The 24000-nt window shown below is 39.2% G+C and overlaps 1 protein-coding gene across 1 annotated transcript in view; it reads left to right on the forward strand.

Moving 5' to 3' along the window:
• The window catches only part of GRB7 (growth factor receptor bound protein 7), a 57838-nt gene that overhangs the window by 7876 nt on the left and 25962 nt on the right, over positions 1-24000 (forward strand). Inside the window, exon 2 of the mRNA XM_063300649.1 lies at positions 21062-21257. Within this exon, the coding sequence (XP_063156719.1) occupies positions 21070-21257 (188 nt within the window). The 5' untranslated portion in view covers positions 21062-21069. The remainder of the gene's footprint in view (positions 1-21061; positions 21258-24000) is intronic.

The following is a 24000-nucleotide window of genomic DNA, read 5'->3' on the forward strand; positions in this document are numbered from 1 at the left end:
TTATTCTTATAAATAACTCAAGGTGGCAAACATACCTAATACTCCTGCCTCCTCCTATTTTCCCCGAACAGCAACCCTGTGAGGTGAGTTAGACTGAGAGAGAGTGACCTGCCCAAGGTCACCCAGCTGGCTTTCGTGCCTAAGGTGGGACTAGAACTCACACACTCCTGGTTTCTAGCCCAGCACCTTAACCACTAGACCAAATTGGCTCTCCGGTTTCTTATATTCTTATAAGTTAGTGACCAACATTTTTAATTACCCTGAATGAAACTGTAACATGGTACTTTGTGGTTGAGACAAAAGAGAAAAAAAAGGCAGTGGATGTGAACAGGGCCTCTTTTTCTTGTAAAATGTGGGAGACATTGAACCAGTACTATCTTTCAGCTAAACCTATTCACAGGTTTGTGTAGAAAGAAGACTGCTATATAAATCACTGTGTACAGTATCTAGGAAGAAAGGCAGCAATATAAATGTACTAAACAAAAAAAGGAATTTTCAGATGTCATGTTATTTAGATTACAGATAGCTTTGTGTTGACAGAATTAATTTATAGAAGTCCCTGTGGAGATGAAACCAGTTGAAAAAAATATGACACCTTTGAAAATATAATGCTCAAGAGTGAGATGTAACTGTATGTGAAGTTTTTCCAGTCTCTCCAGGGAAAAACACACTCTGTAGGAAAAGAATTATCTCTTGGCAGTTTGGCAAAACAGAATTTTTGGGAAGTTTGATTTGGAGATCACTTGATTTGGGGGGGGGGTCACTCTATTACTGAATGTTTAGTAATGTATAAATTGTCCCCATTCAGTTTGAGTACTGTGTTGAGTTACAACATGGAAGACTGTGGCATTTTATATATCGTCTGAGGCTGATGTCCACGTAAGTATGAACTATACCTTCCCCAAAACAGAGTTCCAGTGTCCCTTGTATAGGTTACCTGTTAGCATATGAGATTAAGTAGCAGCCAACACTCATGTAAAGAAAAATCTCTACTGTCAGTGGCCCCAGGAGTAGCAAAATATGCTTTAGAAGTGGCATCCGTTAGGGGAGCCGACAAGAATGAATTCCATACAAGTTACAGGGCCAATCTTCTAAGTTGCTAACTTACCAAAAAGGGAGACGGAATGGGAAGAAAGAATGAATCTCGCTCCCTGTCTTAGATTCATGGGGAATGGCTATTCTAAATACTTCAAGTGCGCTCTGTGCTTGGCTCCTCCATTGGCCTTACCAACTATAGCTGATGGGAACTGTTATTGTCCATCAGATCTGGGGAGACTTAACATGTCTTATAGTACAGAGTAGGAGAGGGGGACCTTGCGTTCACAGGCTGAACTTTATTGGCCAGGGGGCCTGGTAATGACAAGGGTGGGAATTGGGCCCTTTCTTTTTTGGAGGGATAGCTTGTTTTCAGTAAAATTGATGTATTAAATCTGCCATAGGTTAGCACATTTACAGTAATGATGATTTTTACAAATAAGCAAAAATTACTATTGAGAAGTGATAATTCGCTGTCCAATGTTTATTGTGTGATTAGACCAGTCAAATATAGACCAGAGATTACCCAACTTTGGGTAATATAGTATATAGTATTCTAAGCAAAAAGCAGGTCCTTGCTCAAAAGAGCAAAGTTTACAGTGAAAGGGCTGTGGTAGACAAGAGCCAAGGAATGAGGTAAGAATGTTGGATGAAGCTACATTAGATGTATGTAGGACTGTATCTGTTGAGGAAATGAAAGTCACAACTAAGAAATTGGAAAAATCAGTGCTGAGGCCAGCATTTTTTCTCTCTCTCTCTCCAGTGTGCTTTACCCTACGTGGTGATTATGCTGTGATTGCAGCCTCTATCTAATCACTGGAACTTTGATCGTCTTTACTCTCTCTATTTCTTGCCCTCTGTGGGTTTGCTTCAAGCCTCTTGTGATATAAATTCCTTTTGGGATAGGTGAAAGGGCAGCTAATGTGCTGGGCTCAGCTCTGCTGCCAAGTTCAGATCCAATCATCAGAATCCTGATGAAATTACTTACTCTCAGACGTCAATGGCTAATGACCTGCGTGCAGCGCCAGTCCCCCTTTTATGCAGCTGTGTTGGCAGGATCCAAAGTGCTTTGCTGGCAAATATGAGTTGGTAGGAAAATTCTTTGTGTGAATTACAGTTAAGTGTGCTGAAAAAAGCTTTCTAAACTCTAGCATCCTCATAATATATTTCCCAGGATTCCCCAAACAGCAGCCATAATTAATTAAATTAACTTTTTAGCACATATCCTATATCACTATTTTTGTTAGAGTAACATATGTTGCCTTGGGAATGCATAGTCTTCCCAGTATGCATATTTTGTCAAGCTTTTTATGTTTGATGGGGAACGAGTAATTCAATAAGTTGCCTTATGTATCACAAAGTACAACAAGCTAAAAATAGTTCTGCCTGATTGGACAACAGGAATCCTGTTTTTATAGCAGCCAACCAAATAAGTAAACACACAAGTGCTGTAGTCTTCTGCTACTGTTGTTTTTCAGCAATTCACTTTTAGAGTCATGCTGTCTTTGATCCTCCACCATTAAAAATCTAACTGATCACTAAGATCATCAGTGTAGGTCATCTTCCGTGTGCTGAGATTGATAGAATGTCATCTTCCATCTTGACCCATCTTTGGTCATCTGTTGCTATGTTATCTGTGTATTCATGAAAACCAAACATCCTTTGGAACGCTTTGACGGAAGCCCATGGGTATGTTGGATTTACTACTATTCCCTCCTAAAATGAGCTCCCTTATCTTTGCTAGATGGCATATGTTTTTTAATCTCTTGTTAAAACCAACTGCAGGTAGAAAGGAGAAGAACCACTAGAAAAGAAAAGAGGGAATGCATAAGTATCCTGTTGGGGACTTTTGAGTAGACTTATATAGTATTACACTGTTACCTTGCAGGGCTGTGTAGAGTATAACACTTAGGTTCTCTGATATAAACTATTTGGACTGATTTATTCTGGCATCAGTAGTGCTATGCCATGTCCTCAGAACTTGTGATTAACAAGATAAGCTGTGGACGTGAGATTAAGAAGGTCTCAAATTTAAATCTTGTTTATGGCATTAGTAAGAGATGAGGTGACGCTGCGGGTTAAACCGCTGAGCTGCTGAGCTTGCCGATCGAAAAGTCGGCGGTTCGAATCCGCGTGACGGGGTGAGCGCCTGTTGCCAGTCCCAGCTCCTGCCAACCTAGCAGTTCGAAAACATGCCAATGTGAGTAGATTAATAGGCACCGCTTCGGTGGGTAACGGCATTCCGTTCAGTCATGCCGGCCACATGACCACGGAAGTGTCTTCAGACAAACGCCGGCTCTTCGGCTTTGAAACGGAGATGAGCACCGGCCCCTAGAGTCAGACATGACTGGACTTAATGTCAAGGGAAACCTTTACCTGTACCTTTACCTTTACCTTTACCTTTACCTTTACCTTACGGCATTAACTCCTTATGTCCTTTTTGGCACTTCAGTGCTATGTTTGTAACATAATTACACAAATGTTGATCTATGATTAGGCACAGTTGGATGGTTTCCCCAAGCTTTGCTTAGAGGTAATATGAATGAGAAGGCATTTATAGAGGAGAAAGGAGAAAGCAAGGCAATATAAAGACTTCCCCTGCTTACTCTTACAGTCTCACTTTGTAGATCACATTGTAGATGACTCCCTGACACGTTTATATCTGGCTTGGAGCTCAGCTGAAAGGTCTGGAGAAATCCAGCATCTTCTGCCCAGTGATTCCGCCCAGCAAGTGCCTCCCAATTGCCTTTGTTTAGCAATTCCACACAAACCCAAGATGGAGGAAGCTGCTCTACCTCAAGACAAATAGTTTGCATCTTTTGTTGTCTGTGTGTTGTGGTTTTAGCTAATTATTGGGGATGTAGCGCTCAAATTGCAACATTGGTTCTTATGATGTAGCCGTATGGCATAAGGGATCCTTTTTGGACGGAAGTTATTTCACGTATGGATTTAGTTCTGTAATATATATTACTTTTGTAAGTTTTTTTGTTCTCTTGAACTACATACCCAAGATTTGGAAACTAACAGAAGGAGAAAGAAATTCATAATTTATACTTTCCTGATTATAAAGGAATTGCAACCCATTTTCTGTAATTATACAATAGCCTAGAGTAGGAATATGCAAAACTTACCAATTTAGGAATGGATTTTTTCAGACAACTCTGGATTGTTTTGTTCCCTCTCTGGATTATACTGTTTTAAGGCTACTTTGCAGTTTGAAGTGTCGCAAGGTGGTCCAGAACTGAAACAGGCCGATTTCATCCAAAATGTTATGTCTGGGACATCACAAATCACTTCCAGTTCAGAGGATTTATGTTCAGAAACTGCTGAACTGAACCTAGCATGGCACGATCCAGAGGAGAATCTAACTGGTTTGGAGAGTTTTCAGAGTTCTCTCAAACATTTTGTTCCTGACTTAGTGAGTTTTGTACATTCTTAGTCTTGAAAATTCACCTCTGTATATATATACTGTATATATTTGGGGGGGGGGGGGAAATCAGCCGGCCTCCCTATTTGGAGGATTGTTTAGAATTTTGATAGCTGAGATGTATATATCTATGTGGGGGGGGTTCTTTCTTTTCATATACATACACATATACATACACATACACACAGCACATAGTTTATTTTAACTAGGTTTTGGTGAACAAGACTCAGGGCCCTACTTTGTACATCTCATAAAATAATAATCTAGGGTTATTGAACAACACAATAAGCCAAAACAAAACAAATTAGAGTTAGTGTGATAATATACCCAGCCATTCGGTTCAGTGCAAATCTAAAGTGAGGGAGGTCTGGAGTCCTTCAGATAATTATCTGAGGTGAGGGAAAGTGACTTTCAGCAAACTTCCCTAGGTACACTACTTACTTTCAGGCAGAACCCAATCCATTCTTTTCCTTCCCCTCTCTTTCAGTCAAGCCTATAATGTGGAAAGAATACATCTGGCATAAAAAATGACCTAGATCCTCCAAAGCGCATATAGTCACCCTGAGTCAAATATACAGTATAATGAAAGAATATATTCATTTTCAGCGTAAGGATGTGGGGAAAGTAAGAGAATAGCTGTACAAATTAAAGATTTCATACGTAAGGATGTGGGGAAAGTAAGAGAATAGCTGTACAAATTAAAGATTTCATAGGAAAACTGATCTATTTTGTCTCTCGAGAATTGAGAGAGGTGAATACTAGGATGGAGAGGGATCTTCTAGTTAAGTCTGACACTAGTTTGCTAGGCATAGCATAAAGATTATCTGTTATAACTTTTCCAGCCCACGGAAATAGAATTATAAGGTGCTGCATTCAGGAGATACCTTCCATATGTTCTAGTTAGAAGCCTTGTTTTATTTGAAACTGTGTTCTCACTGAGAAATGGCATAGCTTATCTTTAGATTGTTGACTATAAGTTTGGAGATTGTCCAGTGGTACAACTTGTGGGGTCAGGAGCAGCAGATGTTGAGGACAAAAAAGAACACGCTCAGCATCATTTTCAGGATTGAAACTGGAGTACCCCAAAACTGATGTAACTTACCACAGCATACATTTCTGCTTACGTGAAAAGACTTTTTATGGGGGGTGGAACTAAATGGCTTGAGAGATACACTTATAAACGTTGATTCCCCCTCCCCAATATATACTGTCAATATAGTTATGTTTTTCAACAAAGTGTCCCTTGTCTTGTTCCCAAGAAGTACATAGGACTATCCAGATAGATCTCCCATAAGAAAGAGAGAGACCCCCAATTATACTACTGGCATTGCCTAGTCAGCCTTTGATTAACACTGGACTTGGGAATGCTATGTTTACCCTATTATGTGCAGTTCCATCCTTACTGAGTATGTGAATTGCCTTGAATTCTCAGTTTTATTATTATTATTTTTATTATTCCTCACATTCAGCAAAAATCAGAGATATGGCATTTGGCCACTCAGCATCTGAGACTAAAATGCCCTAATGTTAACTGGACTTTTTTTTAAAAAAAATAAAAACTGTATAACATACATCTTGGGAGTGAGAACCCTTCCCCAACCACACCCTCTAACTCTGTTGGAACAACAACTTCCAGAATTCTCAATCAACCTGCCTTTTGGCAGATCCGAAGGGCACCATTTTGGGAAACTACAACCTGTTGATCATGTAGCCTTATTACAGAATAGCATTAATAGTTGCGCACTTGGCCTTTGGGCTCATGCCAAAAGACTGGTATGTATTTTCCCATTCTTCCTCATTGCACACGGTTTGAGAAATGCTCTGTGCTGTAGAAAGAAAAGAAGGAAGTAAACAAAGATAACAAAAGCAGGTTGGTTCAACTGTGTGAGTTTAATGCAAATGAGACACACAAGAGTCCCGGTTTGAATTCTGAACAGCTGCTTATCTCTTTAACATACAAGTTGTCTGTGTAAGTGTAAATCTTACAAAATGTAAGATATTGGATGTGTTGGTCCAAAATTGCTAATTTTAATTAGCAACAGCTCTCAATACTTGGGAGCCTTTTTCTCTACAGAAAGCATGTGTCCTGCTATTGACCTACAGCCTTTCCTGTCTCAGCAGCCATTCAGAGCTGTAAGTGGCAACCAGCAGGAATCCCTAGTAATGCTCTCCTGGGACAATCATTGGTATCAATTAAGTAATATTTACAAAAAAAACCCTGTACATTTGTAAGAATCCTAGTCAATGTACAAATGAGGAGCACTGAAAGTGAGAGAGAGTACTTCCAGATGCTGATTTTACCCCCAGCCCTTTGTTTGTATATGCCCCACTGATTGCATGGCTTTTCTTGCAGACCAGCTCTGATAAAATGGACATTTTCAAAACTTCTGCCCTTGCCAGAAAATATATTTTCTGTCCCTCAGTTCAGAGATGTATAAAACTCATTCAACAATAAATTCATCCTGAGATGTTGCCATTTGTTTTCCCACTCAAAAGAATCCTAGTAAACGTCCTGTGAGAGATAAGTTGACAGTCAGTAATTGGTCTGCTACTAAGTGCTGGTTGAAGGGTCTGTTTGTTCATGGGAAAGATGGGAAGAAAAATTTGAGTTTGAACTGCCATGGCTATATGATGCACTTACATCCTCAGCTGGCTGTGGGCAACTGACTGTTTTATTTAGCTTTATTCTTGTTTCAGACTGTATCTGAGAGACTTTTGCCATGGCTGAACCTCAGCACCAAGCTTACCATGTAAAATCAGGACAGTGGTTTACTGCAGGGTTCTGGCTGGGGAGTCTGACACCCACGGCTGTCCATACCTAATCATGATGATGACAAAATGTGCATCCTAGTGTCATGATGCAAGCTCTGCCTTTTTCATATGGGTATTGTGATACTCCATACAAGTATCTAAGATGCACATGCGGATGCTTCCCATCTTCCAACTTCTACCTAGTGTTTTCTTCAGCTCAACTAGGAGAAAAGCTCTTAAATGCAATATTGCTGGCATACTCACAGATTTTGTTGCCATTGCAACACTCTCAAGATTTGCTGGGATAACACACTTCACAGGGCTTGCTAGAATGCCACTTTCGTAGGGTTCACTCTTTAACCCTAATCTGGAGAATAGAAGATTTTTTAGTGTTCAGCACCTTTCTGAAAGTCTTTGAGATCAGTAAGTGGTAAGGATTTGGTGCAAAATTGCAGGTTGATTTTAAAGTATATTGTGAATTATTAGGAAATAGCGGAGAGAGAACAGAACTTGAAGAAAGGCTTGCTGGATATTACTTAATGAATTTTTGGTAGAGGTGAGTTTTTATTAGGTAATGTGGTCTAGTCACTTAGTTATGCTCGTTTAGTTCAGTTTTGATAAGTGATCCTTGGATTTAGTTTTAATTTGTTTTACAAAAATGTTTGGTTTTCTTCGTCAGCTTGCAGATCATTGATGCATAAATCACTCATAGCTATTTGTTGTATAAGTACTTTTGTGACATTCATAAATTGCACTAAACTATAATATGGTTTGTTTGATGATATCCTGGAATAATGTGGATTCAATCATATGCTTGAATTTATGGTTTATGGCTTTCAGGGTTATGTGAGACCACAATGAATTGTGTACTGTCCCATCATTTGAAATCTTGTGAGATTTTGTCACTCGTGTGAGGCATTGTATGAGTTTATAAAAATATTGTGAGGTGTGGATGTCATGAGATTTTGAAATTTGTTTCATTTTTCATTAATTAGCTTATGTGTTGTAGGCTCTGTTTCTGGACATTGATGGATGCCCTGGTGCTGACAGTCACTGTTTTAGTGACCCCTGAATTAGATGGAATAAGTGTTTTCAGTATTCTCTGGCCATGCTCTGTAACAGCCTCAAAGCATGATCTTAAGAAGAGAGCAGAAGGATGCATTTAATTAAACTGGGAAGAAGAGTCCAGGTTGGAATCCAGGAATACACTAACTTTACATCAATACAGCCTCACTCTACAAAGATTTGATCCTAAGGATAGTCTATGTAATAAATGTATATGTTTAATATGTAATAACATGTACTGCATTTCTTCCAAGGAGCTATGGGATTGCATATATAGTGAACTTCCTTTTAACTGTTTATCCTCACAATAGTCCTATGATGCAGGTTAAACTTAAGGATAGGAATTGCCTAAAATCATCCATCAGACTTACGGTGTGAGGGAATCTGAGACCATTTTATGCTCTTTTTTGACATTCTTGAGCCCCATATGCTTCCCATTACAAGAGCCAGCACCTGCAGCCATCCAGACAGGGGCAGCCAGAAGAAGTGTAATGAGTGTCTGAATTGCACCATAAAAGGATAATGATTCTGCCAGTGCTTTTATTGCTTTTGCACTTTGGGATTGGAGGGTTAAACAACCCATTTTGGTGCCCTGCTTTCTGCTATAGCTGCAGCAGCTCTTGCTGACTTGCAGTCCTTCGCCCAGTTTTAGATATGCTTTTAAAAATAGTTCCTGACCCAGCTCATGCTGCCAACAGGGGTACTGGGGCAACTCACCAAAGCCTGAAAGGATGTTGGTGCCTTGTTTGGATCTGTGCCATCTCAACCCACCAACTCCCTGCATGGTCTTATCTCTGCTCCCTCTCAGCAGGGGTTATGTGTCAACACGTGAAAGTCTCTTCTTTGTAAACGAAGGGTCGGGAAAGCTGCAGCCGTAGCATTTCTGTTGCTCACAGTGACATACCTGGGCCAAATGAATCAAACAACTCTGTGTGCAAAGAGGCATTGTCCATTCGGTTTTGATCCCAAAGTGGATTACCTTGAGGCTGAGTAAATGTTGGAGGTGTGGGAATCTTAAGGGATTATTGGATAGATCAAAGGATAAAGGGCTTTCAACCCAATGGTTGCACTGATGTCTTTCAAACAGCAGAATGTGGGGAGGATGGAAGGAAGAATATTACAATTTGGAATAGAGAAAGAATTAAGTGCTGCCCTCCCGTGCTTTTCCAAAGCAGCTTTTAAAATTACTTAAGGGCTGTTGGATAGCATTTACACATTTCTGTCATGCAATGTGCAACTTGGCCAGAGATCTCTGGGAATGGAACAGCAGATTGGCCATTCCAGTAAGCTGCAACTAACAAAATGTTACGAGGCATCCCTCCAAAGGTTTTTTTTTTTTAAAGAGCAGCAGATGAGTGATTGAACAAAATAGTGATTTAGTAACTAAGACTTTTCCCACTAGTTAAACTGGAACAATTGGAGAGTATGGTGGTGGAGGTGGACCAGCCTCTCCCCCTACATGAACACACATACACAAACAAACGTGCTGTTGAATATGGTGTGACCTTGAGACTGTTGGGAAACTTGATCGGCCGTGAAGAAGGCCTCCTGAAAGGCACAGAGCCAAAGGCAAAAGTCAAATAAAATGTGTTTGTCCCATTTCTCTGGCTGGTTTGCTTCCTCTGCAGAACGGGGCTGAATGCTTAACAGCCTTGTCTGTCTGAACTTGGGCTGTTCCTTAGATAGTTCAGTTTACAGGATTCTTCTCTTCTTTACCTGAGAATCTAAAGCAAATTGAATGGGACAGCATGTGTTCAAAAGGGGGTATCATTCCCCAGGCTACAAAAAATAGGTATGTGAAAGAAGAGATGGGAGCAAACTTTAAAGAGTCAGAATTTAGCAAGAATTTATTCTGGTTTCATGTAAGACTGCTAATTGTAGCCTCAAAGTCAGCTACTGGTTTCATACTTTAAAGGCTCTGGAAACAGCACTGTATAACAGTACTGGAGACATAGTACAGGTAGTCCTCACTTAATGACTGCCTTGTTTAGTGACCATTCAAAGTTACGATGGCACTGAAAAAGTAACTTTACAACCGGTCTTCACCCTTATGACTGTTGCAACATCCTGTGGTCACATGATCACTATTTGCATGCTTCACAGCTGGCTTCAGACAAGCAGAGTCAATAGAGAAGCTGGCAATAAAATCATAAGTCATGGTCACATGATGTCTCACTTAATGACCACAGTGGATGTTAGGTTGTAAGTCCATTGCGGTCATGTGGTGTCTTGCTTAACAACTGCATCACTTAGCGATGGCGTTGCTGGTCCCAATTATGGTCATTAAGCAAGGACTACCTGTAATCAAGATCAGTCCATTACTGTCTACCCATGGATGAGAGGCTCAATGGCAATGCTGAGCTGAAATTGAAAGGAAAGTGAGACCAGGTTAGATGGCTACGTTGCTTTTAAATAAGATGCTACTGAAAACAAATGTAAAAAGTGGCCCATGGGTCATATGTGGCCTACCAGCCTCTCTTTTGCAGCACCCAAAGCCCCTCCAGAGTGAGTGGTTTACAGTGGTACCAAGCACTAGTTCACCCTTAAAGCAGCATTTCATCTCTTAAAGCCATCAGCCTTATCCAGTGGGTACTGGCCATGCCCATTTGGGAAGTGCAACCCTTGGCATTTTATATAAAGCCCAGTGTTGCCTTAAGCTGACAGAAGTTGTGTTCTTATGGCATAGAAAGTGGAGATATTGGCGTTGAAGTCCACCCATCTTAAAGTTGCCAAGGTTGAGAAACACTGATGTAGAATCTCATATCATTTTATGCCAAGAGTGTTGTTTTTTGGTGGCTGGGGGCCACATTTAACTTCTTTGTGGCTGCTGAGGGCCCCAGTGGGATGGGGCAATGATGCAGAGTGGATGAGACCACATTAAATTTTCTGCACTGTACCGTGAGGGATTGCTGAATGCAAAGGACACAGCTTTTTTTTTTTAAAAAAAAGTTATTTAACTTTTTCTTGGTTTGCCTAACAGATCTCTCTTTAGAACAATAGTTTGGACTATATAAGATGGAGAACTCTTTTTTATACCATGATTTTGCAATTTTCTCTGAGCTGTGGTAAGAAGGGACAGAAAAATATGAATTAGCCAGCCTGGCTGACCATAGTGGGAGAAATGCCAGGCTAGGTGAAGTTTCTAGTTCTGCAGAATGAAGAGTTGCTTAAACTAGCTGTTTGAGCCCTGTTTGTGTAAGAGGTATCCAAAACTAATGAGAGAAGTTAATTAGAAATAGAAACTTATAACATGGGGTCATGCCCATGGTGGTCTTTTTGTCATCCTCTTATTCATTCATTCATTCATTGCTATGCACACACTTGTAGCAGGCCAGCCCCAAGCCTGTATAGCGATTTCCTCCTCTGCTTGCCAAGAACTGTGCCATCTCTACCCCCACTACTATCTGACTTTTACAGCCCTTTCTTCCTGCTAGCCAAAATGAGCTGTCCTTCCTTGCAAGTGTCCCAGATACCAACCCAATTAGGTGTTACCAGGGAAGGGTTATTCAAGCATCCTGCCTGGGAGATCTTGATGCTAAACTGGTTTGACCGGAAATGAGGAGGCATAGGAACCTGGAGGTGTGTCGACTCTGTGTGTGGTGAGCAGAGGAAAGAGGACGGAAGGGGTTCAGTCTCTGTGGATTGGTCTTGACTTCTCCAAATGTGTTATGTGCTGCTGTCATCTCCAATCCTTTCAAATATAACACCCATCTTTAATCACGAACTGCAAATGGGATTCCTGTGTCTCCGTTTTTCCCAATCCCTCTTATTTTTTCATTTCCCTTATTCTATTTATTTATTTATGTAATTACTTACTTACTTACTTTACTTTACTTTCTAATTCCACACTGAGCATCCTTCTCTGTGTCTGAATATTCCAGGCTGAGTCACAAAGAGAGAAAGGTTGCTGGAGAGAAAACATTCTTCAGTTCCCTGAGTTGCAGGATGGGATACTGCAGCTTACTGCCAGAAAAGCATATTTGGTGTTAGGCATACAATTAAGCTTGATGTAAGGTTTATTTTGCTTGCTTGCTTGCTTGCTTGCTTTCTGTGTGTCTATAATTTATTCAAATTTATTATGACTAATTGTTTAGTTCTTAAGATAGTCTCAGTGAGACTTGCATATGTTAGCAGTCTTCAGTGAAGTTTCAGAAGCTGTGCTGGCTTTTTAGTAGGAATTAATTGTAGCTTCAGTTCACACTATGGCTGCTCCCAGTTTTAGACAAGAATCAAACTGGCATGTATTTCTAAGCTGTTAAGTTTGAAAGTTTGAAGTTTGGCATAGCATTTGGAATAGTTAAGACTGATCTGACTCAAATGGTGTCCCTGATCTTCAGATACAGTACAGATTTTTACCAGTCAGGGGTCAGAAGACTGTTGTGAAGAAGGCAGCAGCTTTAGGGTTGTGAGGATGACAAATCCGTTTTTTTATCTTTTCACACAGCTTGATTCTGAATAATCATTTTCTTCATAGTGCTATGTACCTTCCACTCTGCTGCTTGAGTTCTTTTATTTGCTACCTTTAATAATACATAATCAATCAAAGCTTATTGATTAGCCCTTAGGCCATATCAGTAATAAATTATCTTTTATAGACATTTTTACACCTCTGCCATTGTCAGCTAAAAGGATTTTTTTCAGTGATAATCAGCCACACAATTAGCCAAGAATAATATAGAAGAAAATCTAATCATCTGTTATAGTTTCCTTTCCACTGCAAGGACCGAACAGCAGTTCTAAAGTTGTTAATACTTTGGAGGTCTCATGACATGTTTCCCCAGTATGTTCCCAGTTTCAGACTGCTAGCCAGTGAGGTGATTCATTTTCCTCCAGCATCAAGCTGGTACGTCTGTTGTTTATGATGGTAAACCCTGTGCAAATCATGACTGCATATGCAAGAAAAAAAAACTAGTGATGTAGCTATAAGTATTTTATTCCCATTTCATTTATGCTTTTTAAAATAACTTATTTCCCTTGTAAAATATATGTTGGATACAACATGTTTGAGTAATTCCGTGTTTTCCAAAGTGGGCAGCACTATCTCGTGGGAAATTATTTTTAAGTGCAAGAGGGTAATAAAAATGAAGAGGCTGGGGAGCGGGGTGCATTGAGAAACATATGGTCAAGTTTAGTATCACGATTTTGTGAGTGCTCTTCCCAGCAGTTTCCAGTTTCTTTCTTTGCAGGTAGAAACAAGGATGTGCTTCATTTATAAATAAGAACTTGTACAGCATTTCATTTAAGATTCCAGAGCTTATAGAGATTATAAGATACTACTAAAGTGAGCAGTTACAATAATTGTCTGTGTTAACCATAATGTGAAAAGATTTGGAAAACAATACACTTATCTTTTACTTATCTGCTGATTGGTTTTTATCTGTAGTAAGTTGTACAAATGACTGTTTGAAAATTGGTTTTATTTTATTTTACTTTATTTATTTTATTTTATTTTATTCATATCATGTGATTACGCATGTGGACAGTTTCATCAGAATTCATGCTCAATATTACAGTTTTTGGACGGAGTAGTGGAAAAAGAGTTTCACTGGAATGGGGTGCTGCTGCACTACCTATTAAGGAAACGAGTCATCTCATTAACATTTAATGGATTTCTTGGTGCCCCACCACCATTTTGTTTGTTGTTGTTGTTGTTGTTGTTGTTGTTGTTTTAGATTTTGAATGTGTGCACAGGATCACAGAGGAATGTAATTGCATACAAAGCTTAGGCGACTAGACCAAATTGTATGTTTCGGAGAATCCTTAAGTGAACAGAAGCTGATATAACTAAACATTTCCTGGAGGAGGAATTTGTGTCTATTTTATACCTATGTTTTTCCTCAATTAGAGCATCTCTGAGGAGGGAAGAGAATTTCAGTTGAGGAAATCATATTGAGGAAAACACTGTTTTAACTAGCAGAGTTACACTCAGACAATTTGCTTCTCCATTTCTATTTTTAAGCTTGAAAAAGGGTGACTGGAGATTGTCCACTGTGGAAAGTAGAATAAAATAATAGAAATTGCTAGAAAGAAATATGGAGATCATCAAATCCAACCCCCTTTTCAATGTACGACCCACAGAGCTGGATGCAGCTAATACTACTAACCACTAAGGTTGGGTTCATACCACACATAGGTTGGTTAATCTTAAAAAAACTTAAGCAGGATCAGATATGGTGAGTAGTTGGATGGCAAGCCACCAGGAAATCCCAAGATTGTACATTAGAAGAAGTAAAAGAATAACTGAGAAGGAGTGGCAAACCACTTCCGTATTCTTGCCAACAAAACTACATGAAGATGTCCCTGTAGTTACTACAGGTTGAGCTAACTTGAGGGTGTCTGTCATGTGAACAGAACTACCAAGAATCTACAAAAACAAGTGTTGAGAATACTGGTTATTTCAGTGGTTGCTTTTGTGGTTTACAAAGTGAGGTAGATGTTTTCTAGTCCTATCACATAAATTAGAATAGGTTACACCCATTGTGACTGACCAGAGGTCTACTGTTGGGTCCAGAGATAGAGTGGCTTGTTTTCCCCCAAACCCCCACAAGTCTCCAGGGAGAAAAAGGACCCAAGGAGTCTGGAAGACAGAGTGAAGGTATGTGAGGGCTGAAACATGCTTGAGCCAGTACGAAGGGTGTGGTGTGAGATCTGAGTCACCATCTCACATTCTGACTCACTGGTTTCTTTTGATGGAAGGGAAGCAAACTGGGTAGTAAGATAGAGCTGGATTCTACATCCTTCCAAAAAAAAAAAATGACAGGGAGTGTAGTTGGTTGGTGTCAGGAGATCAGTAGTAAAGGAAGCAAGATTTTTAGGTGCATGTTTGTTTTTGCGGCATTCATCACTGCTGACAAGAGGAGGATGACTTCTCTTATAAAGATGCAGGTGTGCGATTTTGATAAGCAGGGTCAAACCTGCATTGTGAGTTGATGATTCATGCCTAGTGACTGGTCTGGTCCCGCTGGAATTGAATATGAGGCAATCTTGGCGCCTGTAAGGGGGAAAAAGTAACGATGATAATAATAATAATAGCTACCTTCCAGTAGAAAACAAGTGCCAGAGAGTTTGGAGAAAAGTGTTGGTTGCCTACAATTCAGGTCCTGAATTGGGGCAGGCTTGCCTGCAAGCCAAAAACAATTTTTCTTCTCCCGTCACTTTGACTCCAGTGCTCTGATATCCACACAGGTACAATGCAAGGTGCAGATTATAATTTACAAAACCTTAACCAGTTTAGTCCCAACCTACTCAGATCTTCTCCCCTATGTCTCATTATGTTCTCAAAGATCTACCCAAAGTGCCATCTGTAAGGATACTATCTGTGTGCCAGCTCTACAAAGCATGACAGACAGAATTATTGGGGCTGCTTCATAGTTATGTGCCTTTCTCTCGCAGATGCAGCAGCTTTGAACACCTTTTTGAAGGTCTCATAACATCTTCCTACTCAGGCCTAGCCTTTGCTGTTAAGCCTGGGAAGAACAGAAAAATCTATTCAATTAATTTCAATAATTATATGTTGCTGTTTTCTTAGCACACATACACACACACAAACACCATAATCACACAAATACACTCACAATTATGTTTACTGTTTTTTGATGATATGTGTGGGTATGTGTTTTTTAAAATCTGCTTATGCCTTTAATAAATGGCAGACTATGAATATGAACACAGTAGCTGTGCTCAGCTCACAGAGGACATTGAACCCTAAATCCAATTTAAGAAGACAATTGCTGTGTTCATGTACCATCTTATGCCTAACCAAATAAATCCTATTATGATTTAGCAAATTGTGTGTAGTCCTTCATGCTAAAACAACGGCTGGCTTCCCACAATGCACTGAATCACAAATTATCCAATGCCTAGCCTAGTATGTTGTGTGAACCCAGCCATAATATAATAATAATTATTAAATTAAACTATTATTATTAGAGCCAGTTTGGTCTAGTGGTTAAGGCAACGGACTAGAAACCAGGAGGCGGTGAGTTCTAGTCCCGCCTGAGGCATGACAGCCAGCTGGGTGACTTTGGGCCAGTCTCTCTCTCTCGGCCCACCTCACAAGGTTATTGTTGTGGGGAAAATAGGAGGAGGAAAGAGTATTAGGTATGTTCGCCACCTTGAGTTATTTATAAAAAATAATAAAGGCGGGAAAAAATAACTTGCAGAGGCAAAGGGGAAGTGAATTTAATTAGCTAATCCAGAGCACAGATTTAAACACTGAAATTTGATTTTTTTTTTCCTTGTGCAAGAAAGGTTGCGGGGAGTGGTGACAAATTTGTTCTCCCCCTTCGCAGTTCTACATACCTACTTTCCTGGACATTTTTTAAACCAACCAAATTGGAACAATTCCAGTTAAAGTAGGAAATACGGTAATCCTATGTGTCACCCACATCTTCTTTTCAGACAACTGATGTACTTTTTGCAGCATTTTCATCTTTCACATTTACAGCAGCATTCATATACCACCACCTTTCTCAGGAATTTTCTGCATTATGCATAAATGTCAACTGAAGAACACACTGTTTAGTATATATCCCTGCAGAGTGGGAAACTATAACGTGAACTTGGTCTGTGAACTTGGTCCTGTTTTCAGGACATTTTCTTTAGTGCAATCCCACTGTACCAGGCTGAACAATCTGCTTCAGGCTGAGAGCTGCATTCCAAAAAGTACACTAACCGAAACTAAAATTTGCTTAAGTTTAATTTATGCAGTTGGACCAATTTAACCACCAAGTTACGTTTAGGATCATTATTCATATTTATTTGTTCTGGGCTGCATTGTTGACCTAGTTTGCTAATATGCCGGTGTCACTTCAAACTGTAGACTGAGGGAGAGGGTATCACATGATTAAACACATGATTTATTGTACACCGCCCAGAGTCCCCCATGAGGGGGAGATGGGCGGTGAATAAATTTATAAATAAATAAATAAATGCTTTGCCACGCCCCCTCCTCCAGAGGCAGTGGGATGAAAAGCTGGATTAAAGGCCTTTTCCCCAACATGCTTGTTTCTGCTGTTGAGTTTAGAGCTGCTCAGTCACATGACCTCCCTCACCCATGGAATCTGAAGTGGTATAGTCCAGGGTGTGCCCTTGTCTTGTCTGGGAGGAGGCCAGAAGCCTTTTTTCAATCTGAGGGATCTGATTGTTTAGGCTCCATTTGGGAGAACAAAGACGTCTACAGATTTCATCTTTGTCCCTTTTATTCTTTTTGCCAGACAGGCTGATAAATAACCAACCTTTGCTTTGGTGACAAAAACCTGTCCCCATGCAATCTGTGAAGGGAAATTTTTGTAAGGGGAATAGTTTTAAACCCTGTCAGGTTGCCAAAGGCTCAAAACTAATTTATACTGGTATGTGAGGGCAGATGTACTTGGAAAAATATTGTTGCATATACTCTTGGTAATTTGGGATTCTACAAACCTACTGGTCAAATGCTGAATTTGATGATAGGCTGCTATTTGTATTCTTTCCTGCTGAGATGGTAAACCTGAAAGTCTGTGGCCAGAGACTGATGAAATATCAAATCCAGGGAAGGTTTCTCATGAGGAGGCAAGGTTTCAATGTCCCCACAGCTCTCTGCTGTTCTTTGTGAATGGCAAGAGTGATTCAGATTAAGTAAGATTCCAGACAGGTGCCCATACATTCTTGTGTCATCTTGAAACCTAACTTGTATTTTACAACATAAGTTTGTGGAGTACCTTATGAAAATATATCTAGCCACTTTGTCTGCTCTCATGAAGAAGTTGGAGCAGCAAACATAGTTTCACTATGAGGCACAAAAGTGGTTGGCATGATAGAGCAAAGGGTGTGTGAAATGAGACTTTCTGGTAACTTCCCACGCCACCTGACCTGCTTTTTGAACTCTGTCATCATCGCTTCTTTGACCCAAAGAAGACCTCCTGAGTCACCTTTACCTGATTCTGATAATGAAGTCATGCATGAATGAGAGAATGAACTGTAGGGTAGCTAGATTTTTTTAAAAATTCTGCTGAGCATTAGAAGCACATCTACACCTGAATCATATTTTTTTAAAAAAGATTATAAAGTAGAAATGTGACCATGAACTAAGTGTTAGAACTGCCATTGACCTATGTGAACCTGTTGCATTTGGAGAGGGAATACCTGCAAAGAGTCTGATAACACAAGAGAAGTTGACAAATTTATTGTTTCATGATCTTTGAGAGACACTGAAATATGTTTATCTCACATGCAATCTTATGCAAACTGGCACAAGGTTCTAAGGTTAGCAGTGCCTGGATCCACCTAGATTCATAGTGATGTTGACCCCATGTGACTGAATATCACTGATTCATTGGACTCAGGTGGTATCCTCAGTGTATGTTCCTTTATTTTTTCAATTCAATTTTGCATTTTCTCCATTCCTCAGACAGTTTTTACCTGAATGACATTTATAATTCTACACATGTTTATCCAGGCGTACATCCGAATGAATTTAGTCATACATCCTCTAAATAGCAGCCTAATCTGTTAGATTAATGGTTTTAAAACATTTCTTTTTTGAAAAAGGCACAGCAGATTTGATAAAGTACTTACAAAAACTATGTCTGATAAGTAACCATCTGAAAAATTGGGTAGAAAATTATATGGACATTTTTCTTGTATATCAAAAGGGCTGGAAACATATTTCAAAAATTAAATTCTGGGAAAGAATCTGGTATGTTACAGGGCAGTTTTTTCCAATCCCAGCCTGGTTACCTTACAGATGTGTAGATTTTAGTTCTCATTATTGACAACAATAGCCATGATGGCTGAAGAATTCTGGGAATTGAAGACCATACATCTGGAGAGAAATCAGATTGGGTGAGGCTATTATATAGCTTCATACTCTAAATGCTTTGGCCCTTGCAATACATCTGCTTTCCTTTCAAAAATAGACCTGTCATTTGGACCTTCATGTTAATTCATACAGCACTGGGATTTTAAAATTTTTACTTACTTGCTTGCTTACTTATTTATTTTCTATCCCACCTTTATTATTTTTATGAATAACTCAAGATGGCGAACATACCTAATTGAATGAACTGTGCAGAGTTTACTTTAGGAGGAGAAAAAGGTTACCTGCCTCATTGCTATACTCTTATGAATTATTCAGTCCATGCATTGCTGCTTGCATTCTCCCTCTTATATCACTCTCTCACATCACAATCATCATTAACGTTATATTTATTTTATTATTTTATTATTATTTTATTTATTTTCTATCCTGTCTTTATCATTTTTATAAATAACTCAAGGCAGTGAACATACCAAGTACTCCTTCCTCCTCCTGTTTTCCCCACAACAACAACCCTGTGAGGCGATTTGGGCTGAGAGAGACTGGCCCAAGGTCATCCAGCCAGCTTTCATGTCTAAGGTCACAGTCTCCTGGTTTCTAGCCCGTTGCCTTAACCACTAGACAAAATTAATGGATATACTATACATTATGCTTTTCAGAGAAACATAAGACAAAAAGCCAGAGCCAGATGGCAGCAATAGATGGAACCTGTTTTTCTTTGCCACTCTCGTATAGTACATTTGTGCAACCAGCTTATATTTGGAAAAACTGCATACAAATCAGTGTATAATTGGGGGATTGTGTAAAAATATTGCCGTGTTTCAATATTGTATACATTGGGACAGCGGCATACAAAAAACAAGTATTGAGATAGCCATATAGACTGTCATTCAGCTTACATAAAAATACTTATATTGTGGAAATGAATGTTCAGAATTTGAAAGTTAACTAAAGATTTCCCTGCATTAAATGAAACTAAGAAATTAAATAGAACAGAATGGTTGATGTCACACATTGTACTAAGCCATAATATGACTTGCTTTGTTTTGGCACAGTGTGATGAGCTTATGGCTTAACATAACCATGTGTTTCTTTGTTCAAGAAACCATGGTTTAAAAATCTTGTTTGTTTTAATGCAGATTTGTCTTGCGTACTGCCATCTTATACTCATTCACAAGAATGAACTGAAGTTTCTATTCTCCTTTGAGATTTGTATCAACTGTACAATTAACTCTGTGTGCCTTCACCCCTCCATTACAATATTTGATTTTAAGGGAACCCGTTGACAATACTCAGATCCAGGTATTCTAGAGCTGATATTGTTCTGTGAAGTTAGGAGAGAGAATAAGAGAGACTCATTTGGTTGCCTAGAAACTATTTTTCCTTGTCAACCAGATCACTGACTAATTGCCTTGGTGAGACGGCTGGGTGGTTACCTACCTTATAACTCCATTTATTATGCTCCTGCAGTGCTACCAAAATTAGCTCAGGGAAGGTAATTTCCCCTGGAACTTTACCAAAGACTATAACAATGCATTTTTGAGCAGTACAAACAATGTTTTTTGTGTATGTCACTTTGAGAACCCAGGTTATAAGGTGATTCATATGCTTTACAAATAAACAAGCAACTGTTGAGCTGAGCTTTACTATCTGATTTAAGCTAGAATGGAATAATTGTAGTAGTATTGAAAAAGAAATATGGTTACTAGTTTCATTATCCATGTACATTCTGAAGCATATTTTTGCCCTTTGAATCTGGTGCTACACAGCTTTACAGTGAACATATTTAACTACATGATCCTATCACTCACTAAAAATAGTAACTTTTAATATTAAAAAAAGAAAAGAAAATGTGATAATGTTTTGAAGAATTGCTTTAAAATGTTTACAACTTGCATTTACCTTTGGGAATCTTGTTCTATCTGTATATTTTGCAGATACACATTAACTTATTTTGGAAGAGTTAGTCAAATTCTTATTTGTTACAGATAATGACATGGACCTGGGAACTCTCCAAAAGAACCTTAACAGCACCCTGGACAATGTTTATCAGGATGACCTGTCATCTGATCACACTGGGACCCTTTCCAATGGCAATCCTCTCTGCAATGGTGAACAGACCAACTTTCTGACCCGGACTGATGTAGTCAAGCGTTCTCAACCTCTGTTCATCCAAGCAAATAGGTATGTTAAGATGGAGCAAATCATTTTGGATACCACAAACAAGACTCATTTTTAAAGAAATAAGAATTAGTTGTGAGAAAAATTGAGTTTGACCTTTCATCATTCTGTGAAACCAATTTCAGTGCCAGAGATAACTATTAATAAAAGAATTATCTCTGAACATGAGCAGAGTATACGACATACTTTAAGCTATCACTGAGCTTATGTGAATAATGCAGTATCTCTGCCTTGTGTTTTCCACATAGCTGAAAAATAGATGGAAAAGATTCTGGGAGGTCTTGAAATTTGTATTTCCATAATTTGAATTAATAATTGTCTAAAGTATGGTTTGTATCTTTTCTAGAAGTAGGGAAAAACGAAATGTGGCTCATATGCAAATAGCCTTTTCTGTTGTAGCTGTAGAACAAGTGAAATAGATGACTAGTTTTATCCATAGTTTATTAAGTTTACCACCTATGTGATCAAAATGAAATATTAGAATCACAGCTTATAGTTAGTATGTAAACCTTTCCCTTTGACAGGATAGACAACCTTTTCCTGTGAGGATCACACTTCCTCTGGGGTAATCTTGCTGAGTGTGCATGCCAGTGGCTGATAGGGCCAAAGCAAAAACTTGGATGGAACCAGCCATTCTGCCACTCATTATAACACACTTTTCATATATTCTTGGTCTAAAGTTACTTGATTTCATTTCAGCTCTGAAACTGAGGAACAGTTAATTTTGAATTACAATGCTAGACCACTTGTAGTGCCATGTAAGGCATTTCAACTTCCTTGGTAACTGCTCAGATAAATCTGTACACTTTGTCTCGTGTGATGCCTCTGGTGGATGTGCAAATTTTCATGCTCAGTAATGGCCATGCTATGCATATAGATTACAAACCTGCAGTAATACAGAAGGGTTGGGGAAGAAAAAGCCAAAAGGATTAAATATTTGCTTTCTCATCTGCTCACGGTATTAGTGGCACACAGAGATGGATATAGCAAGTTTGCTGAGTCTACTGACTGTTGAATGGGCTCTTTGTGAACAACTGCAGAGTGGACTAAAATCTGGGCAGTAAGTGTTGAATGTGATATATTGATTTTAAATACTTAATTATTTGCAAGAGATGAGTTCAGACTTCTGGTAGGAATTATCTGCCCCTTCACTGCAGCTTGCTGCTTGTGGGATAAAGAGAGCAGAAGGTGTCAGAAAAAAACAAGAGATTCCCAAGAGAGAATGTGTGTCTTCATCCACATTTGGTTCTGGTGGTTTCCACTGTATCCACCATTATTCCATGAGGAATACTGTAGTTGATTTTGAATTGCAGTGCTAGACCACTTACAGTGCCATGTAGGGCACTTCAACTTCCTTGGTAACTGCTCAGATAAATCTGTACGCCTACACCTTGTCTCTTGTGATGCCTCAGATACTTCGGTGGATGTGCAAACTTTCATGCTCAGTAATGGCCATGCTGTGCATATAGATAACATGATTAACAGATTAGCTCTGAGGGAATATAACCGTAGTCAGAAAATAAAAAATACCTACTCCAGTGTTAGTGGATGCAGCATTAAGCTTCTATCTACTTTCATATTTTTAAGTATCTTCCTAGGATTGCAATGGTAAATTAGAAGACGGGTGCTCAGTGGCTGCTGAAATCTCAGAAGCCAGAAAGATGGCTTAAGATGGCTTCACTTTCTTTGTTTTGGGAGTGGAGCAGGCAAGTTCTCTTTTATTAGTATAGATTGTCCCTTGGTTATATTAGCCCTAACTTACTGACATTCTTTATGACACAAGAATGGCAGCTGCTATGTTTGCATACGCACATGGCATACAATCTGATGTGTACAAAACTCAGCTTATGCAAGGAATGGAAGCCTTGTATAACCCAGGGACTGCCTGTATTTTAATATGTTAATATAAACATATATTTTTATTTCTGTCCCTTCACAGTAAAACTCAGATTTCTTCTGTTCCGAGATTTTATTACCAAAATCTTTTTAGCAGAACTATTACCATTTTAAATGATTAAAGATAGGGATTAATTTCTCTGTATAATTAATTATCCTTCCCTTTAACTTCCAAAAACTGGGTAAATTATGCAAAATAAGAGAATTTATTCAAATTTGTTTGATTTTTTTTTATTTAATGTATTCACATAACAGAATTTAAGTAGTATGAAACATCTTCAATCTTTGGTTTTGAGAAACCACATAGCAACCTTGTTCATTCAGGCCCCTTGAGGAAACAGATTATATGGACATTTTTCAGTTGACTTTCAGACTGGGATATAACGCGGGGACAGCACTGGTCACACTTGTAGATGACCTGTGGCAGGACTGGGATGGGGGTGCTGCATCCATCCTGGCCCTCCTTAATCCTTCAGCAGCCTTCAATACCACAGATCATGGTATTCTTCTAGATTGATTTCGAGGGTTGGGAGTCGGGGACACAGTGTTGCAGTGGTTCTTCTTCCTTTGAGGTTGGTTCTAGCTGGTGCTGGTAGGGGAAAAGAGATCCAACCCTAGACCCCTGTTTTGCGGGGTTCCTCAGAGCTTTTCCCCCTCTTCACTCCTATATAACATCAACATGAAGCCACTGAGGACATCTGTTGGCACAAGGTTAAGTATCATTATTATGTTGATGATATGCAGCTTTACATCTCTACCCCAGGCTGACTAAGTGATGCTGTCAAGTGGCTGAAGGCTGTAGAGGTCTGGATGGGGAATGATAGGCTTTGGCTCAAACCAAGTAAGACCA

This window comes from Candoia aspera, chromosome 4 (genome assembly GCF_035149785.1).
Source record: "Candoia aspera isolate rCanAsp1 chromosome 4, rCanAsp1.hap2, whole genome shotgun sequence".
Classification (NCBI taxonomy): Eukaryota; Metazoa; Chordata; class Lepidosauria; order Squamata; family Boidae; genus Candoia; species Candoia aspera.